Source organism: Megalobrama amblycephala, linkage group LG19 (genome assembly GCF_018812025.1).
Source record: "Megalobrama amblycephala isolate DHTTF-2021 linkage group LG19, ASM1881202v1, whole genome shotgun sequence".
Taxonomy (NCBI): domain Eukaryota; kingdom Metazoa; phylum Chordata; class Actinopteri; order Cypriniformes; family Xenocyprididae; genus Megalobrama; species Megalobrama amblycephala.
In genome coordinates this window covers 5,298,872-5,317,134 of record NC_063062.1, presented here as the reverse complement: position 1 = coordinate 5,317,134, position 18,263 = coordinate 5,298,872, and the positions used below count along the sequence as shown (strand labels likewise).

At 40.1% G+C, this 18,263-nt stretch overlaps 1 protein-coding gene across 1 annotated transcript; it reads right to left on the bottom strand.

The window, feature by feature from the left end:
* Positions 1-1,508: 1,508 nt before the first annotated feature.
* On the bottom strand, positions 1,509-17,016 carry kti12 (KTI12 chromatin associated homolog). Its single transcript, XM_048169292.1, has 9 exons — positions 16,758-17,016; positions 7,940-7,991; positions 7,402-7,454; positions 7,020-7,075; positions 6,852-6,931; positions 5,252-5,411; positions 5,080-5,142; positions 4,845-4,913; positions 1,509-1,746 (listed from the first exon to the last, which is right to left on the bottom strand). The coding sequence occupies exons 1-9, from the start codon at positions 16,906-16,908 to the stop codon at positions 1,603-1,605; spliced, it is 828 nt and encodes a 275-aa protein (XP_048025249.1). The 5' UTR covers positions 16,909-17,016; the 3' UTR covers positions 1,509-1,602.
* Between the last annotated feature and the right edge of the window lie 1,247 nt (positions 17,017-18,263).

The window sequence follows — 18,263 nt, the reverse complement described above, 5'->3', positions numbered from 1 at the left end:
CGGTGTTATGCTGAGATTCACCTGTTCTTCGGAGGTCTTTTAAACAAATGAGATTTATATAAGAATGAGGAAACAATGGAGTTTGAGACTCACTGTATGTCATTTCCATGTACTGAACTCTTGTTATTCAACTATGCCAAGATAAATTTAATTTTTAATTTGATGGCACCTTTAAAAAAAAAAAAAACATTGTTGCAGGCAGCACCTCTCTTCCCAGTTTGTCAGTAATGCTCTGTTTAGTTCCTGTCTCTGTGAAGCCCCTCCTTCCGAAAACTGCAATGTGCTCTGGTCGGCTGGACCAATGTGTTGTGATTGGTCAACTACTTATAGCATGCTTCGGAAATGTCACGCCTCTTACCATATCTGCGAGTAACTCAACCAGTCCTCACCCCCTTTTTTTGTGTAAGCCTTGGATGGGAATTATTTAAATGAGGAATATTGTGATGTGTTCGTTCCCGGGAAGAAAAACAAGACTCCAATCGAGGCATTTCAGGGAGTTCAGAAACTGTTCTTACTGATATAGTGGGACTTTGTGCTTTGTATCTTTGCAGACCGCTTTTCATGCTCAAACAGCAACATTTCACACTAAAGAAAGTTGAAAATGTAAAAAAAGCATAACTGGTCCTCTTTAAATTGCAGCTAAATTACAATGAGTTTACAATAAAACAGGAAAAAACAGCTTGTTATGAGTATATAATGCAACTTAGAACACATAAGAATCAGCCACATAGCTTTTTAACTAATAACTAATATGAGAACATATTTTTTAATGTGGACTTAACAGTGCCCCCCCCCCCAAAAAAGAAGGGGACTATACCAATGTGGAAAACAAGAAAAAAGACTGACGAAAAACGTAACCAACATGTTGCTATTTTCACCATGCAAAAGAGTCTGAAGGGTCATGACAGAAGTTACTGGAGTGCATGTTTTCTTCAAATCACGTTATACCAGATTATAATTTCACACAAACAGCTGGCCTGATTCCCCTAGTGAATCCCTAACACAAGAGTCAATATGGCTCTCCAAACACTTGCATTTGCCCAGAGGCATAAACAGAAGACTTGCATGAAAAACACTAACAGTCAACGTCTCAATGAGTTTTATGGTTCATTTCATTAGCCTGCCCACGTCTGAAGCCTGGAAACATCTGTATGTACGCATTGATGACTTCAATCAAACATTACGCTCATTTCAAGGTCGGTGAACCACTGAAGACAAACATCCAGACTGCAGCTGAACGTTTCCCAGCATGTTCCTTGTTACTGAGGAGAAAATGAAGAGAAGAAGGAACAATCTCTGAAAGAAAGACAAAAAGCACAGCAGTGAACCGTATAGGTGATATATTGGGTTGTTAGGTGATACGAGTTCATATGCGGCTTGTGACATTTCCTCCCATTTTCTCACTGCTTTGCAACAGAATAATCCTGAAACTGTCCAGTTTGTTTTGACCAGACCTCTACTCGCTAATTATTTGTATTAACACACCAATGAATATAGAAAGACATTAGAAGAGTTCAAATTTTTATTGCACTCAAAACATTCTTAAAATGCAACTTGAAAACAATAAATATGACCTTAAGAATTACAAATTAAAAACACCTGTTAGTGCATACTCTTATTAAGATACTGCACAAACATATTGGCAATCTGTCCAATGTTCTCTGTTGGATGCATCTTGGTGTAACTGATGAACTGGCGTCTGAGTTTCCTCAACTCCACCATGTTAAGACTTCTCGTGAATTCGATGTATTGAACAAGTTAAGAAAACTGGGCTGTTATAATGTACATAATGCACATTGCAACTCAAATGAGGCGGATAATTTTTATCCGATAAGAAACATGCACTTAAACTACGATGGAAACACATTTACTGAAAAAACATTGTCAACACTGGATGTGGACTTAGTTGCGAGACAACAAAGAACAAGTATAAACAAACTTCTAATAAATCCCATTTGAATTCTCTATTATTTCAAAGGGCCACCTGCACTGGTCCATATCTATGTGTCTAAAGGTAATGGACAGCCACCAAACTGCAACTGCGTCAGAAAGAAATGACATTCTTTGATGTTTGTGTATTCATCACATGCACATAGGTCCTGTTTATTACTACAACACATCTTCAGTTAGCATTAAACGGATCAACTTTCCGTCAGCAAGACTCAGTCGAGCACAAGCCGAAAATTCCAGGCTTGATCTTGGTTTCATGCAGTAATCGTTTCTAATGCTTTGCCCGTTTATAGTAGGACATTTCTGTGTTGTCACAGTGAGAAACATCAAATAGCTATGATGGGTGGCTCAGCAAAGCAAGACAACAATATAGCATTTCCACCAAAAAAATCGAGAGTTAAAGCTACAGAGCCTCTAAAGGGACATGATGTGGCGAAAAATATGAGATAGGAGGAAAAATATGTCATCAAAGCTTTTGTTTTCCCGAGAAAATTTGCGTTTGTTCACAAAATGTTTCGTGTTTCCCAGAGAAAATCTGCATTCGCTTGGCAAATTTTTGCCGTTTCCCAGAGAAACTTTGCGTTCACTCCCCAAATGTTTGCGTTGCCCTGAGAAACTTCGCATTCGCTCGTAAAACGTTTGCATTGCCCCGAGAAACTTTGCATTTGCTCGCCAAATGTTTTACATTCCCCTGAGAAACTTGCCGTTCGCTTGCCAAATGTTTGCATTCCCTCTAGAAATTTTGCGTTCGCTCACCACGTTTTGCGTTTCCCCAAGAAACTGCGATTGTTCTCCAAGTGTTTGCATTCCACCCGAGAAATTTTGTGTTGGCTCGCCAAATGTTTGCGTTCACTCGGCAAATGTTTGCGTTCCCCTGAGAAACTCCATTATAGTTACAGTTGTGGTGTGGACTCTGCTATTCTTTTATATTTAGAACATTTTGTTTTAGAACTACAGTGGGTACGGAAAGTATTCAGACCCCCTTAAATTTTTCACTCTTTGTTATATTGCAGCCATTTGCTAAAATCATTTAAGTTCATTTTTTTCCTCATTAATGTACACACAGCACCCCATATTGACAGAAAAACACAGAATTGTTGACATTTTTGCAGATTTATTAAAAAAGAAAAACTGAAATATCACATGGTCCTAAGTATTCAGACCCTTTGCTCAGTATTTTGTAGAAGCACCCTTTTGATCTAATACAGCCATGAGTCTTTTCACACCTGGATTTGGGAATCCTCTGCCATTCCTCCTTGCAGATCCTCTCCAGTTCTGTAAGGTTGGATGGTAAACATTGGTGGACAGCCATTTTTAGGTCTCTCCAGAGATGCTCAATTGGGTTTAAGTCAGGGCTCTGGCTGGGCCATTCAAGAACAGTCACAGAGTTGTTGTGAAGCCTCTCCTTCGTTATTTTAGCTGTGTGCTTAGGGTCATTGTCTTGTTGGGAGGTAAACCTTCGGCCCAGTCTGAGGTCCTGAGCACTCTGGAGAAGGTTTTCGTCCAGGATATCCCTGTACTTGGCTGCATTCATCTTTCCCTCGATTGCAACCAGTTGTCCTGTCCCTGCAGCTGAAAAACACCCCCACAGCATGATGCTGCCACCACCATGCTTCACTGTTGGGACTGTATTGGACAGGTGATGAGCAGTGCCTGGTTTTCTCCACACATACCACTTAGAATTAAGGCCAAAAAGTTCTATCTTGGTCTCATCAGACCAGAGAATCTTATTTCTCACCATCTTGGCAAACTTCATGCGGGCTTTCATGTGTCTTGCACTGAGGAGAGGCTTCCGTCAGGCCACTCTGCCATAGAGCCCCGACTGGTGGAGGGCTGCAGTGATGGTTGACTTTCTACAACTTTCTCTCATCTCCCGACTGCATCTCTCAAGCTCAGCCACAGTGATCTTTGGGTTCTTCTTTACCTCTCTCACCAAGGCTCTTCTCCCCCGATAGCTCAGTTTGGCCGGACGGCCAGCTCTAGGAAGGGTTCTGGTCATCCCAAACGTCTTCCATTTAAGGATTATGGAGGCCACTGTGCTCTTAGGAACCTTAAGTGCAGCAGATTTTTTTTTGTAACCTTGGTCAGATCTGTGCCTTGCCACAATTCTGTCTCTGAGCTCTTTAGGCAGTTCCTTTGACCTCATGATTCTCATTTGCTCTGACATGCACTGTGAGCTGTAAGGTCTTATATAGACAGGTGTGTGGCTTTCCTAATCAAGTCCAATCAGTATAATCAAACACAGCTGGACTCAAATGAAGGTGTAGAACCATCTCAAGGATGATCAGAAGAAATGGACAGCACCTGAGTTAAATATATGAGTGTCACAGCAAAGGGTCTGAATACTTAGGACCATGTGATATTTCAGTTGTGTGTACATTAATGAGGGAAAAAAATGAACTTAAATGATTTTTGCAAATGGCTGCAATATAACAAAGAGTGAAAAATTTAAGGGGGTCTGAATACTTTCCTTACCCACTGTATATCTATCGTTATAGTTAACGCCCTTGGTGTGAATGGGCCATTTCTGACATGAAGCAGATCCTGACTTACTGACTAGCACCTCTGATAGGCCATTGCGATCACACACTCAAGAGATATGATTGTGATTGTTTACAATGCTCAACGCTTGTAAAAACAAGCTGTAAATAGAAACCTTTGACACTCAGAAAGCAATCAAACAAACATGAACAAAAGTGTTTGAAAGCAGCATCTATCAGCGGGTACCGAATATACCCAGTACTCGGTACTACAGAAATGCTGGTACCGTCAACCTTTAATTAATTTATTTTTTTAAGTACTGGCTGGTACCGGTAGTGCTGGTACATATGACAACACTAATAGAAAGATATTTAAAGCTAGAGAAATACTAAACATTCAAGAATAAAGGATATCTTTTCCGTAGCTCCAGGAATGGAAATGAGATCTCCAGGGACGCTGGTCTTCTGTGACTCAAGAACAGCCTGGGACATAAAACAACCCGTATGACGACACATGCTATTGATACTGACGGTCTTGCTATGCAAAAGCAATCTATAAACACTCACCTGTAGGCAATGAAACAGAAATAATGACGCTGAAAGCTTTCTATTTTTATAACAAAACACCTGAAGGGGATGAAAATCATACCATTAGGACATCTTGAGTAACTTTGTCCAACTCATACAGAAAGTTGGTGGATGAGAGCGGTTGCTGGTAAAAAACAGAGAAAAGGAAACAGGTTTTAATGTCCATTCATTTGCAATCAAAAGTACATAATGCTGTTACATACTCATGCATAATGCATTATTAGCGATCTTACGCTCTGTGTGGACTGATTAGGTGGTGGTGCTTTTCTTTTGAAAAGGGCATCGCAGATGGCCTCAAATGGAAGTGAGTCGTCTTGCTGAATAGTAAAGAGTGGACTATCCCATCTATTCCTTGAATCAGGGGCTTCAAAACGCTGTATTAGAGCATCAAGACTGTTGTTTAAAAAAACCAAAAAAAAGATTGTTAATGAAGATAATGTATTTAGCATCTACTAGCATTCAAAAGTTTGGGGTCGGTAAGATTTTTTTTTATGTTTTTATGTTCTTATGCTTAACAAGGCTGCATTAATTTGATCAAAAATATAGTAAAAACATTATATTGTTAAATATTATTACAAATTTAAATTACTTTTTTCTTAAATACATGTTAAAAAGTAATTTATTCCTGGGATGGCAAAGCTGAAATTGGTGCTTAAGAAATATTTCTTATTATTCTCAATGTTGAAAATAGTTGTGTTGCTTAATATTTTTGTGTAAACTGTGATTTTTCAGGATTCTTTGATAAATAGAAATTTCAAAAGAACAGCATTTATTTGAAATAGAAAACTTTGGTAACATTAAAGGTGCCCTAGAATTAAAAATTGAATTTATCTTTGCATAGTTGAATAACAAGAGTTCAGTACATGGAAATGACATACAGTGAGTCTCAAACTCCATTGTTTCCTCCTTCTTATATAAATCTCATTTGTTTAAAAGACCTCCGACGAACAGGCGAATCTCAACATAACACAGACTGTTACGTAACAGTCGGGATCATTAATATGTACGCCCCCAATATTTGCATATGCCAACTCATGTTCAAGGCATTAGACAAGGGCAGGACATCTGGATGTGCACAGCTGAATCATCAGACTAGGTAAGCATGATCCATGATAACATGATATTTTTAGTGATATTTGTAAACTGTCTTTCTAAATGTTTAGTTAGCATGTTGCTAATGTACTGTTAAATGTGGTTAAAGTTACCATCGTTTCTTACTGTATTCACGGAGACAAGCCTGTCGTTATTTTCATTTTTAAACACTTGCAGTCTGTATAATTCATAAACACAACTTCATTCTTTATAAATCTCTCCAACAGTGTGTAATGTTAGCTTTAGCCACAGAGCAAAACCTCAAACTCATTCAGAATCAAATGTAAACATCCAAATAAATACAATACTCACATAATCCAATGTATGCATGCAGCATGCATGACGAACACTTTGTAAAGATCCATTTTGAGGGTTATATTAGCTGTGTGAACTTTGTTTATGCTGTTCAAGGCAAGCGCGAGCTCCGGGGGCAGGGAGTGTGAGCATTTAAAGGGGCCGCAGCCTAAATCGGCTCATATTTAATGATGCCCCAAAATAGGCAGTTAAAAAAATTAATAAAAAAAAAAATCTATGGGGTATTTTGAGCTGAAACTTCACAGACACATTCAGGGGACACCTTAGACTTATATTACATCTTTTAAAAAGACGTTCTACGGCACCTTTAAAGATGTCCTTTGACCTTTAAAGATGTCCTTTGATCGATTAAAATCAGTACTGACTTTAAACTATTGAACAGTAGTGTTTATCTTATAACAGAAACAAAAAACAAAAAACACTTACATTTCCTGTGTGTACTGAGAATCAGCCTCTCTGCCTTTATTCCATTCTGTGCTCACATCAGCTGACGTCAAACAGTACATCTGCAGGGGTTACAGAATTATGTGCACTAAATACAAAAATAGTAGACTTAGTAGATATTTTTCAGACGTGTTATAAGATCTTACGTACCAAGCAATGGGGTGTTTGTGTATGTTTGATAAGACAGAACAGCTCATATCTGTAGCCTGGAAATAAAACACAATTAATCCTCAATCTAACGCCAGACTGAGTGTCACATGCAGCACCAGCTGTTGAAAGTGTGTGTCACTAAATATAAGCCATGTGTTTTAGGATCAATAACTTGAAAGTGAAGTGACTTGTGGCCAAGTATGGTGACCCATACTCGGATTTTGTGCTCTGCATTTAACCCATCCAAGTGAACACACACAGCAGTGAACACACACACTGTGAACACACACCCGGAACAGTGGGCAGCCATTGCTGCTTGTAAATGTAAGGTCTAAAATAAAATTAAACACCTAACATTATACGAATATCAACATTGATTTACCTTTAATATAATTCAAGGAATCAAGAATGACAATGTCGCCTCTATTGACTTTCCTGTTTACAAAGAAAGAGAAGTACAGAGAAATCAAAGTCACAGTACTCTGATAATGCAAGTGTATAATTACAATTAGTGTACATATTATAATTATAAAAAATATAAGTGTATAATTTACTTAATAAATATAATTATTGGTGTAAAATTCCTCCCAGCAGGACCCGCAACAGCACACGTCAAAATCAAAATCAATTCAAACGTTCTGTTCTGACCCTAAAACTTTTGGAATTTCATGACTCGAAACATTAATGACATTTGTATAAATATTTTTTACCTTGAAAATATGTTCTTTTTTGTAGAAAATTGTAAAAAACAAGAACATGTAAACATGGATTACAATTCTAAGAATTTGACACGTGTTTAAAATCTAAATGTTTCTCCTTTTTATCTTGAACATCCTTATTTGCCATTGATTACTGTTATGTTTGAGTCTGACTCTTTTGCATCTTTAACAGAGATATTATATGAGACATAAATGAATCACCTCTCCACTTCAGCTCTCAGCGATCCTCTCAGATTCTTCTCTTTCTGTGAGTCTGTAGGCAAAGAAATAGTATTGTTGTGGCAGTTAGATTCAGATCAATTACAAAGAATTGGAAGCAAGACATTTAAAATGTAAAATGTAGTGTCAAATATAAAAGTTTGATGAAACCCTATCGCCATCACCTGCTTTCAAATGGAGCGGCATTTAATAGACAGAGCCGTAGTTCACTGACAAGCTACGCTGCTTTGCGTTCATTATCGAAGATGAATCACCTTCGATAATGAACGCGATATTACAACAGCCCTAATTACAATGACTTTTATACATTTAAAAACAGACTTGTTCAAATTCCAAAGCTTGTTAGTTAATGTTGGTAAGACTGACAAGCTTTGGAATTTGAACATGTCTGTTTTTAAATGTTAAAAGTAATTTTAATGAATACAAATTATACGTTTTAACCACTTGGTGGAATTGGCAGACGTTCCCTTCACCATGCACAGTGGTAGCACGTCAAATCATTCACAGGTATAAATATGAAGCTATTGTGCACGTAGGCGAGTTTGAATTAATATTTCATGTCGATATATGGTGGTTACATACTGTTAAAACTAATCGAGGTGGTATTGATATCACTGCCGAACAGTGGCAAGGAAAACTAACATTACCGAGCTCTGAGAGCCCCCTAGTGGTCGGGAGCATTTCCGTTGTGTTGTGGCTCGATTTCGTTGTGTTGTGGCTCGATTTCGTTGTGTTGTGGCTCGATTTCGTTGTGTTGTGGCTCGATTTCGTTGTGTTGTGACTCGATTTCGTTGTGTTGTGGCTTTATTCCGTTGTGTTGTGGCTCGATTTCGTTGTGTTGTGGCTCGATTTCGTTGTGTTGTGGCTCGATTTCATTGTGTTGTGGCTTTATTCTGTTGTGTTGTGGCTCGATTTCGTTGTGTTGTGGCTTTATTCTGTTGTGTTGTGGCTCGATTTCGTTGTGTTGTGGCTCGATTTCGTTGTGTTGTGGCTTTATTCTGTTGCGTTGTGGCTCGATTTCGTTGTGTTGTGGCTCGATTTCATTGTGTTGTGGCTTTATTCTGTTGTGTTGTGGCTCGATTTCGTTGTGTTGTGGCTCGATTTCATTGTGTTGTGGCTTTATTCTGTTGTGTTGTGGCTCGATTTCATTGTGTTGTGGCTCGATTTCATTGTGTTGTGGCTTTATTCTGTTGTGTTGTGGCTCGATTTCGTTGTGTTGTGGCTCGATTTCGTTGTGTTGTGGCTCTATTCCGTTGTGTTGTGGCTCGATTTCGTTGTGTTGTGGCTCGATTTCATTGTGTTGTGGCTTTATTCTGTTGTGTTGTGGCTCGATTTCGTTGTGTTGTGGCTCGATTTCATTGTGTTGTGGCTTTATTCTGTTGTGTTGTGGCTCGATTTCATTGTGTTGTGGCTCGATTTCATTGTGTTGTGGCTTTATTGTTGTGTTGTGGCTCGATTTCGTTGTGTTGTGGCTCGATTTCGTTGTGTTGTGGCTCGATTTCGTTGTGTTGTGGCTCGATTTCGTTGTGTTGTGACTCGATTTCGTTGTGTTGTGGCTTTATTCCGTTGTGTTGTGGCTCGATTTCGTTGTGTTGTGGCTCGATTTCGTTGTGTTGTGGCTCGATTTCATTGTGTTGTGGCTTTATTCTGTTGTGTTGTGGCTCGATTTCGTTGTGTTGTGGCTCAATTTCGTTGTGTTGTGGCTTTATTCTGTTGTGTTGTGGCTCGATTTCGTTGTGTTGTGGCTCGATTTCGTTGTGTTGTGGCTTTATTCTGTTGTGTTGTGGCTCGATTTCGTTGTGTTGTGGCTCGATTTCGTTGTGTTGTGGCTCTATTCCGTTGTGTTGTGGCTCGATTTCGTTGTGTTGTGGCTCTATTCCGTTGTGTTGTGGCTCGATTTCGTTGTGTTGTGGCTTTATTCCGTTGTGTTGTGGCTCGATTTCGTTGTGTTGTGGCTTTATTCTGTTGTGTTGTGGCTCGATTTCGTTGTGTTGTGGCTCGATTTCGTTGTGTTGTGGCTCGATTTCATTGTGTTGTGGCTTTATTCTGTTGTGTTGTGGCTCGATTTCGTTGTGTTGTGGCTCGATTTCGTTGTGTTGTGGCTTTATTCTGTTGTGTTGTGGCTCGATTTCGTTGTGTTGTGGCTCGATTTCGTTGTGTTGTGGCTCGATTTCGTTGTGTTGTGGCTCTATTCCGTTGTGTTGTGGCTTTATTCTGTTGTGTTGTGGCTCGATTTCGTTGTGTTGTGGCTTTATTCTGTTGTGTTGTGGCTCGATTTCGTTGTGTTGTGGCTCGATTTCGTTGTGTTGTGGCTCGATTTCGTTGTGTTGTGGCTTTATTCTGTTGTGTTGTGGCTCGATTTCGTTGTGTTGTGGCTCGATTTCATTGTGTTGTGGCTTTATTCCGTTGTGTTGTGGCTCGATTTCGTTGTGTTGTGGCTCGATTTCGTTGTGTTGTGGCTTTATTCTGTTGTGTTGTGGCTCGATTTCGTTGTGTTGTGGCTCGATTTCGTTGTGTTGTGGCTCTATTCCGTTGTGTTGTGGCTTTATTCTGTTGTGTTGTGGCTCGATTTCGTTGTGTTGTGGCTTTATTCTGTTGTGTTGTGGCTCGATTTCGTTGTGTTGTGGCTCGATTTCGTTGTGTTGTGGCTCGATTTCGTTGTGTTGTGGCTTTATTCTGTTGTGTTGTGGCTCGATTTCGTTGTGTTGTGGCTCGATTTCATTGTGTTGTGGCTTTATTCTGTTGTGTTGTGGCTCGATTTCATTGTGTTGTGGCTCGATTTCATTGTGTTGTGGCTTTATTGTTGTGTTGTGGCTCGATTTCGTTGTGTTGTGGCTCGATTTCGTTGTGTTGTGGCTTTATTCCGTTGTGTTGTGGCTCGATTTCGTTGTGTTGTGGCTTTATTCTGTTGTGTTGTGGCTCGATTTCGTTGTGTTGTGGCTCGATTTCGTTGTGTTGTGGCTCGATTTCGTTGTGTTGTGGCTCGATTTCGTTGTGTTGTGGCTCGATTTCTTGTGTTGTGGCTTTATTCGTTGTGTTGTGGCTCGATTTCGTTGTGTTGTGGCTCGATTTCGTTGTGTTGTGGCTTTATTCTGTTGTGTTGTGGCTCGATTTCGTTGTGTTGTGGCTCGATTTCGTTGTGTTGTGGCTCGATTTCGTTGTGTTGTGGCTCGATTTCATTGTGTTGTGGCTTTATTCTGTTGTGTTGTGGCTCGATTTCGTTGTGTTGTGGCTCGATTTCGTTGTGTTGTGGCTTTATTCGTTGTGTTGTGGCTCGATTTCGTTGTGTTGTGGCTTTATTCTGTTGTGTTGTGGCTCGATTTCGTTGTGTTGTGGCTTTATTCGTTGTGTTGTGGCTCGATTTCGTTGTGTTGTGGCTCGATTTCGTTGTGTTGTGGCTCGATTTCGTTGTGTTGTGGCTTTATTCTGTTGTGTTGTGGCTCGATTTCGTTGTGTTGTGGCTCGATTTCGTTGTGTTGTGGCTTTATTCTGTTGTGTTGTGGCTCGATTTCGTTGTGTTGTGGCTCGATTTCGTTGTGTTGTGGCTCGATTTCGTTGTGTTGTGGCTTTATTCTGTTGTGTTGTGGCTCGATTTCGTTGTGTTGTGGCTCGATTTCGTTGTGTTGTGGCTCGATTTCGTTGTGTTGTGGCTCGATTTCATTGTGTTGTGGCTTTATTCTGTTGTGTTGTGGCTCGATTTCGTTGTGTTGTGGCTCGATTTCGTTGTGTTGTGGCTTTATTCCGTTGTGTTGTGGCTCGATTTCGTTGTGTTGTGGCTTTATTCTGTTGTGTTGTGGCTCGATTTCGTTGTGTTGTGGCTCGATTTCGTTGTGTTGTGGCTTTATTCTGTTGTGTTGTGGCTCGATTTCGTTGTGTTGTGGCTTATTTCGTTGTGTTGTGGCTCGATTTCGTTGTGTTGTGGCTTTATTCTGTTGTGTTGTGGCTCTATTCCGTTGTGTTGTGGCTCGATTTCGTTGTGTTGTGGCTTTATTCTGTTGTGTTGTGGCTCGATTTCGTTGTGTTGTGGCTCGATTTCGTTGTGTTGTGGCTCTATTCCGTTGTGTTGTGGCTCGATTTCATTGTGTTGTGGCTTTATTCTGTTGTGGCTCGATTTCGTTGTGTTGTGGCTCGATTTCATTGTGTTGTGGCTTTATTCTGTTGTGTTGTGGCTCGATTTCGTTGTGTTGTGGCTCGATTTCGTTGTGTTGTGGCTCTATTCCGTTGTGTTGTGGCTCGATTTCGTTGTGTTGTGGCTCTATTCCGTTGTGTTGTGGCTCGATTTCGTTGTGTTGTGGCTTTATTCCGTTGTGTTGTGGCTCGATTTCGTTGTGTTGTGGCTTTATTCTGTTGTGTTGTGGCTCGATTTCGTTGTGTTGTGGCTCGATTTCGTTGTGTTGTGGCTCGATTTCATTGTGTTGTGGCTTTATTCTGTTGTGTTGTGGCTTTATTCTGTTGTGTTGTGGCTCGATTTCATTGTGTTGTGGCTCGATTTCATTGTGTTGTGGCTTTATTCTGTTGTGTTGTGGCTCGATTTCGTTGTGTTGTGGCTCGATTTCGTTGTGTTGTGGCTCTATTCCGTTGTGTTGTGGCTCGATTTCATTGTGTTGTGGCTTTATTCTGTTGTGTTGTGGCTCGATTTCGTTGTGTTGTGGCTCGATTTCATTGTGTTGTGGCTTTATTCTGTTGTGTTGTGGCTCGATTTCATTGTGTTGTGGCTCGATTTCATTGTGTTGTGGCTTTATTGTTGTGTTGTGGCTCGATTTCGTTGTGTTGTGGCTCGATTTCGTTGTGTTGTGGCTCGATTTCGTTGTGTTGTGGCTCGATTTCGTTGTGTTGTGGCTTTATTCCGTTGTGTTGTGGCTCGATTTCGTTGTGTTGTGGCTTTATTCTGTTGTGTTGTGGCTCGATTTCGTTGTGTTGTGGCTCGATTTCGTTGTGTTGTGGCTCGATTTCGTTGTGTTGTGGCTCGATTTCGTTGTGTTGTGGCTCGATTTCGTTGTGTTGTGGCTTTATTCCGTTGTGTTGTGGCTCGATTTCGTTGTGTTGTGGCTTTATTCTGTTGTGTTGTGGCTCGATTTCGTTGTGTTGTGGCTCGATTTCGTTGTGTTGTGGCTCGATTTCGTTGTGTTGTGGCTCGATTTCGTTGTGTTGTGGCTCGATTTCGTTGTGTTGTGGCTCGATTTCGTTGTGTTGTGGCTTTATTCTGTTGTGTTGTGGCTCGATTTCGTTGTGTTGTGGCTCGATTTCGTTGTGTTGTGGCTTTATTCTGTTGTGTTGTGGCTCGATTTCGTTGTGTTGTGGCTCGATTTCGTTGTGTTGTGGCTCGATTTCGTTGTGTTGTGGCTCTATTCCGTTGTGTTGTGGCTTTATTCTGTTGTGTTGTGGCTCGATTTCGTTGTGTTGTGGCTCGATTTCGTTGTGTTGTGGCTCGATTTCGTTGTGTTGTGGCTCGATTTCATTGTGTTGTGGCTTTATTCTGTTGTGTTGTGGCTCGATTTCGTTGTGTTGTGGCTCGATTTCGTTGTGTTGTGGCTTTATTCTGTTGTGTTGTGGCTCGATTTCGTTGTGTTGTGGCTCGATTTCGTTGTGTTGTGGCTCGATTTCGTTGTGTTGTGGCTCGATTTCATTGTGTTGTGGCTTTATTCTGTTGTGTTGTGGCTCGATTTCGTTGTGTTGTGGCTCGATTTTGTTGTGTTGTGGCTTTATTCTGTTGTGTTGTGGCTCGATTTCGTTGTGTTGTGGCTCGATTTCGTTGTGTTGTGGCTCGATTTCATTGTGTTGTGGCTTTATTCTGTTGTGTTGTGGCTCGATTTCGTTGTGTTGTGGCTCGATTTCGTTGTGTTGTGGCTCTATTCCGTTGTGTTGTGGCTCGATTTCGTTGTGTTGTGGCTTTATTCCGTTGTGTTGTGGCTCGATTTCGTTGTGTTGTGGCTTTATTCTGTTGTGTTGTGGCTCGATTTCGTTGTGTTGTGGCTCGATTTCGTTGTGTTGTGGCTTTATTCTGTTGTGTTGTGGCTCGATTTCGTTGTGTTGTGGCTCGATTTCGTTGTGTTGTGGCTCGATTTCGTTGTGTTGTGGCTCTATTCCGTTGTGTTGTGGCTTTATTCTGTTGTGTTGTGGCTCGATTTCGTTGTGTTGTGGCTTTATTCTGTTGTGTTGTGGCTCGATTTCGTTGTGTTGTGGCTCGATTTCGTTGTGTTGTGGCTCGATTTCGTTGTGTTGTGGCTTTATTCTGTTGTGTTGTGGCTCGATTTCGTTGTGTTGTGGCTCGATTTCATTGTGTTGTGGCTTTATTCTGTTGTGTTGTGGCTCGATTTCGTTGTGTTGTGGCTCGATTTCGTTGTGTTGTGGCTTTATTCTGTTGTGTTGTGGCTCGATTTCGTTGTGTTGTGGCTCAATTTCGTTGTGTTGTGGCTCAATTTCGTTGTGTTGTGGCTCGATTTCGTTGTGTTGTGGCTCGATTTCGTTGTGTTGTGGCTTTATTCTGTTGTGTTGTGGCTCGATTTCGTTGTGTTGTGGCTCAATTTCGTTGTGTTGTGGCTCGATTTCGTTGTGTTGTGGCTCGATTTCGTTGTGTTGTGGCTCTATTCCGTTGTGTTGTGGCTTTATTCTGTTGTGTTGTGGCTCGATTTCGTTGTGTTGTGGCTTTATTCTGTTGTGTTGTGGCTCGATTTCGTTGTGTTGTGGCTCGATTTCGTTGTGTTGTGGCTCGATTTCGTTGTGTTGTGGCTTTATTCTGTTGTGTTGTGGCTCGATTTCGTTGTGTTGTGGCTCGATTTCATTGTGTTGTGGCTTTATTCTGTTGTGTTGTGGCTCGATTTCGTTGTGTTGTGGCTCGATTTCGTTGTGTTGTGGCTTTATTCTGTTGTGTTGTGGCTCGATTTCGTTGTGTTGTGGCTCAATTTCGTTGTGTTGTGGCTCGATTTCGTTGTGTTGTGGCTTTATTCTGTTGTGTTGTGGCTCGATTTCGTTGTGTTGTGGCTCGATTTCATTGTGTTGTGGCTTTATTCTGTTGTGTTGTGGCTCGATTTCGTTGTGTTGTGGCTCGATTTCATTGTGTTGTGGCTTTATTCTGTTGTGTTGTGGCTCGATTTCGTTGTGTTGTGGCTCGATTTCGTTGTGTTGTGGCTTTATTCCGTTGTGTTGTGGCTCGATTTCGTTGTGTTGTGGCTCGATTTCGTTGTGTTGTGGCTCGATTTCGTTGTGTTGTGGCTTGATTTCATTATGTTGTGGCTCGATTTCGTTGTGTTGTGGCTCGATTTCATTGTGTTGTGGCTTTATTCTGTTGTGTTGTGGCTCGATTTCGTTGTGTTGTGGCTCGATTTCGTTGTGTTGTGGCTTTATTCCGTTGTGTTGTGGCTCGATTTCGTTGTGTTGTGGCTCGATTTCGTTGTGTTGTGGCTCGATTTCGTTGTGTTGTGGCTTGATTTCGTTGTGTTGTGGCTCGATTTCGTTGTGTTGTGGCTCGATTTCGTTGTGTTGTGGCTCGATTTCGTTGTGTTGTGGCTCGATTTCATTGTGTTGTGGCTTTATTCTGTTGTGTTGTGGCTCGATTTCGTTGTGTTGTGGCTCGATTTCGTTGTGTTGTGGCTCTATTCCGTTGTGTTGTGGCTCGATTTCGTTGTGTTGTGGCTTTATTCCGTTGTGTTGTGGCTTTATTCCGTTGTGTTGTGGCTCGATTTCGTTGTGTTGTGGCTTTATTCTGTTGTGTTGTGGCTCGATTTCGTTGTGTTGTGGCTCGATTTCGTTGTGTTGTGGCTTTATTCTGTTGTGTTGTGGCTCGATTTCGTTGTGTTGTGGCTCGATTTCGTTGTGTTGTGGCTCGATTTCGTTGTGTTGTGGCTCTATTCCGTTGTGTTGTGGCTTTATTCTGTTGTGTTGTGGCTCGATTTCGTTGTGTTGTGGCTTTATTCTGTTGTGTTGTGGCTCGATTTCGTTGTGTTGTGGCTCGATTTCGTTGTGTTGTGGCTCGATTTCGTTGTGTTGTGGCTTTATTCCATTGTATTTGCTTGATTTCGTTGTGTTGTGAACTTATGTTTGCTTTTTAAATTTCGTTGTGTTGTGCACTACTGGGCCACCGTAGCGTAGGACACTGACAAGGAAGAGAAGAGATTGTTGAATAAAGTTATTTTTGTTTTGTTTTGCGCACAAAAAGTATTGTCGCTTCATAACATTAAGGTTGAACCACTGCAGTAACGTGGACTATTTTAACGACGTCTTTAGTACCTTTATGGGCCTTGACAGCGGTAATTAAATTGCGGTCTACGGAGGAGTCAGAGAGCTCTCGGATTTCATCAAAAATATCTTCATTTGTGTTCTGAAGATGAATGAAGGTCTTACAGGTTTGGAACGACATAGTAATTAATGACAGAAATTTCATTTTTGAGTGAACTAACTCTTTAACATCAAAATGTTATGTTAAAATGTATGTTTTTAATGTAACCTCCTTTTACACACTTTGGTCAGTTCAAGAATTATTTATGCATTTGTATATTGTTAATTTGAAGGACTCAAAAATGCAGTATTGGTCAACTGGTTGAGGTTGATATGGGATTTAGAAAGTATTAGTAATCCAATACTTTTAGAGAGAGTAATAAGTATAGCAATCTAATTACTGTTGAAGATGTAATTAGTAGCTAGCAATTAATTACTTTTTAGAGTAACTTACAGTGCTTATAAGCACTTAAATTGGTCTTAAGTGTTTTGTTTTTACACGTTTCTCAGTAAGACAGCCCTTTGGCTTCAGTATTGTCCTAACATACACATTTTAAAACATCATGAACTTTAAGAAGCTTCTCACCTGCATAGACAGAGTTCTTATCAATTCCCTGATCTTCATCTCCGACTATATGAACCTGTCTTTCTGTATTTTTCGTGAAGTATTCTCTCAGTTCATGGGCTCGTCGGGTTTTACCACTGCACGGGTATCCACACATCACTATTAACGGCATTTTAACGCTAAAGTGTTGATGACAGGAGGAGATTCATGCTTTCCTACAGCGATACATAATGGGAGATGTTCTTCCTCGCGCTCATGTTGTGGTGTGGTAAGGTTAGCGCATTGCTGCCCTCTACAGGTCAGTGGTCAGAAAGTAAAATACTCCAGATAACTTTGGTGTGTCCACGTTCACTCACTCACTGTAAACTGTTTTAAACATTGTACTTAATCTGATTTGAGTGGTCTGAGTTTCCAAAGGTGGGTAAATCATTTTGCAGAGGCTAAATGAGATACATAAGATAATAAATAAAATACAATTAATCCTCAATCTAATGCCAGACTGTGTCACATGCAGCACCAGCTGTTGAAAGTGTGTGTCACTAAATATAACACTTTAAAGAATGTGTTTTACTCTTGTACAGGATCAATAACTTGTAAATGTAAGGTCTAAAATAAAATTAAACACCTAACATTATACGAATATCAACATTGATTTACCTTTAATATAATTCAAGGAATCAAGAATGACAATGTCGCCTCTATTGACTTTCCTGTTTACAAAGAGAGAGAAGTACAGAGAAATCATTTAAATCGAAGTCACAGTACTCTGATAATGCAAGTGTATAATTACAATTAGTGTACAATTATAATTATACAAAATATAAGTGTATAATTTATTTAATAAATATAATTATTGGTGTAGAATTCCTCCCAGCAGGACCCGCAACAGCACAAGTTAAAATCAAAATCAATTCAAAAGTTCTGTTCTGACCCTAAAACGTTTGGATATTTGGAGTGCATAAGATAAATGCACTCCGACATGGCCATTTTGAGCATCTGAAGTATCATGAATTTCACACTGATGGTCTCTGTGAGATAAAATGATATATATTTGCAAAATATCCTAGGTATTTAATGAAAAAGACAGCTACATCTAAAGCTGAAATGAATCACTTTAGGAGATCTTTTTATGGATATTTTTCCTTCATTAAAATGGTAGCCTACATTAAACAAATAATATTGAAACAATGTAAGTTTAAGCTTGTAGCTATGTGTCATATTTATATTATATAAATGCAGCATCCATAATTGGGCTCACAACCACCACACACAGACACACTAATGTGCATTTTATTGCAGCTGTTATCAATTAAAATTTACAATTGCACATAACATTACAATATTAAATAACAATTACTATTCTTGACCGCTTTCTATCTTCCCCTTCGCATATACACTGAAAAAAGGTAACCTATAAAAAGTGAGTCAAAAATATTATTTAACAACCTATATAAATCAATTTACACCAACAAAACTAATTTTTATGGGTTAAATTACGCAGAAATAGCTCTTTACGGTAATAAAGAC

Coding starts and splice junctions, on each gene's coding strand:
- kti12 (XM_048169292.1), bottom strand. CDS start 16,908: ATGCCGTTAATAGTGATGTGTGGATACCCGTGCAGTGGTAAAACCCGA. Junction 7,076..7,401: donor TTCCTTGAATTATATTAAAG/GTAAATCAATGT, acceptor TTTTATTTCCAG/GCTACAGATATGAGCTGTTC. Junction 1,747..4,844: donor TTCCTGGAGCTACGGAAAAG/ATATCCTTTATT, acceptor CTTGTTCAATAC/ATCGAATTCACGAGAAGTCT.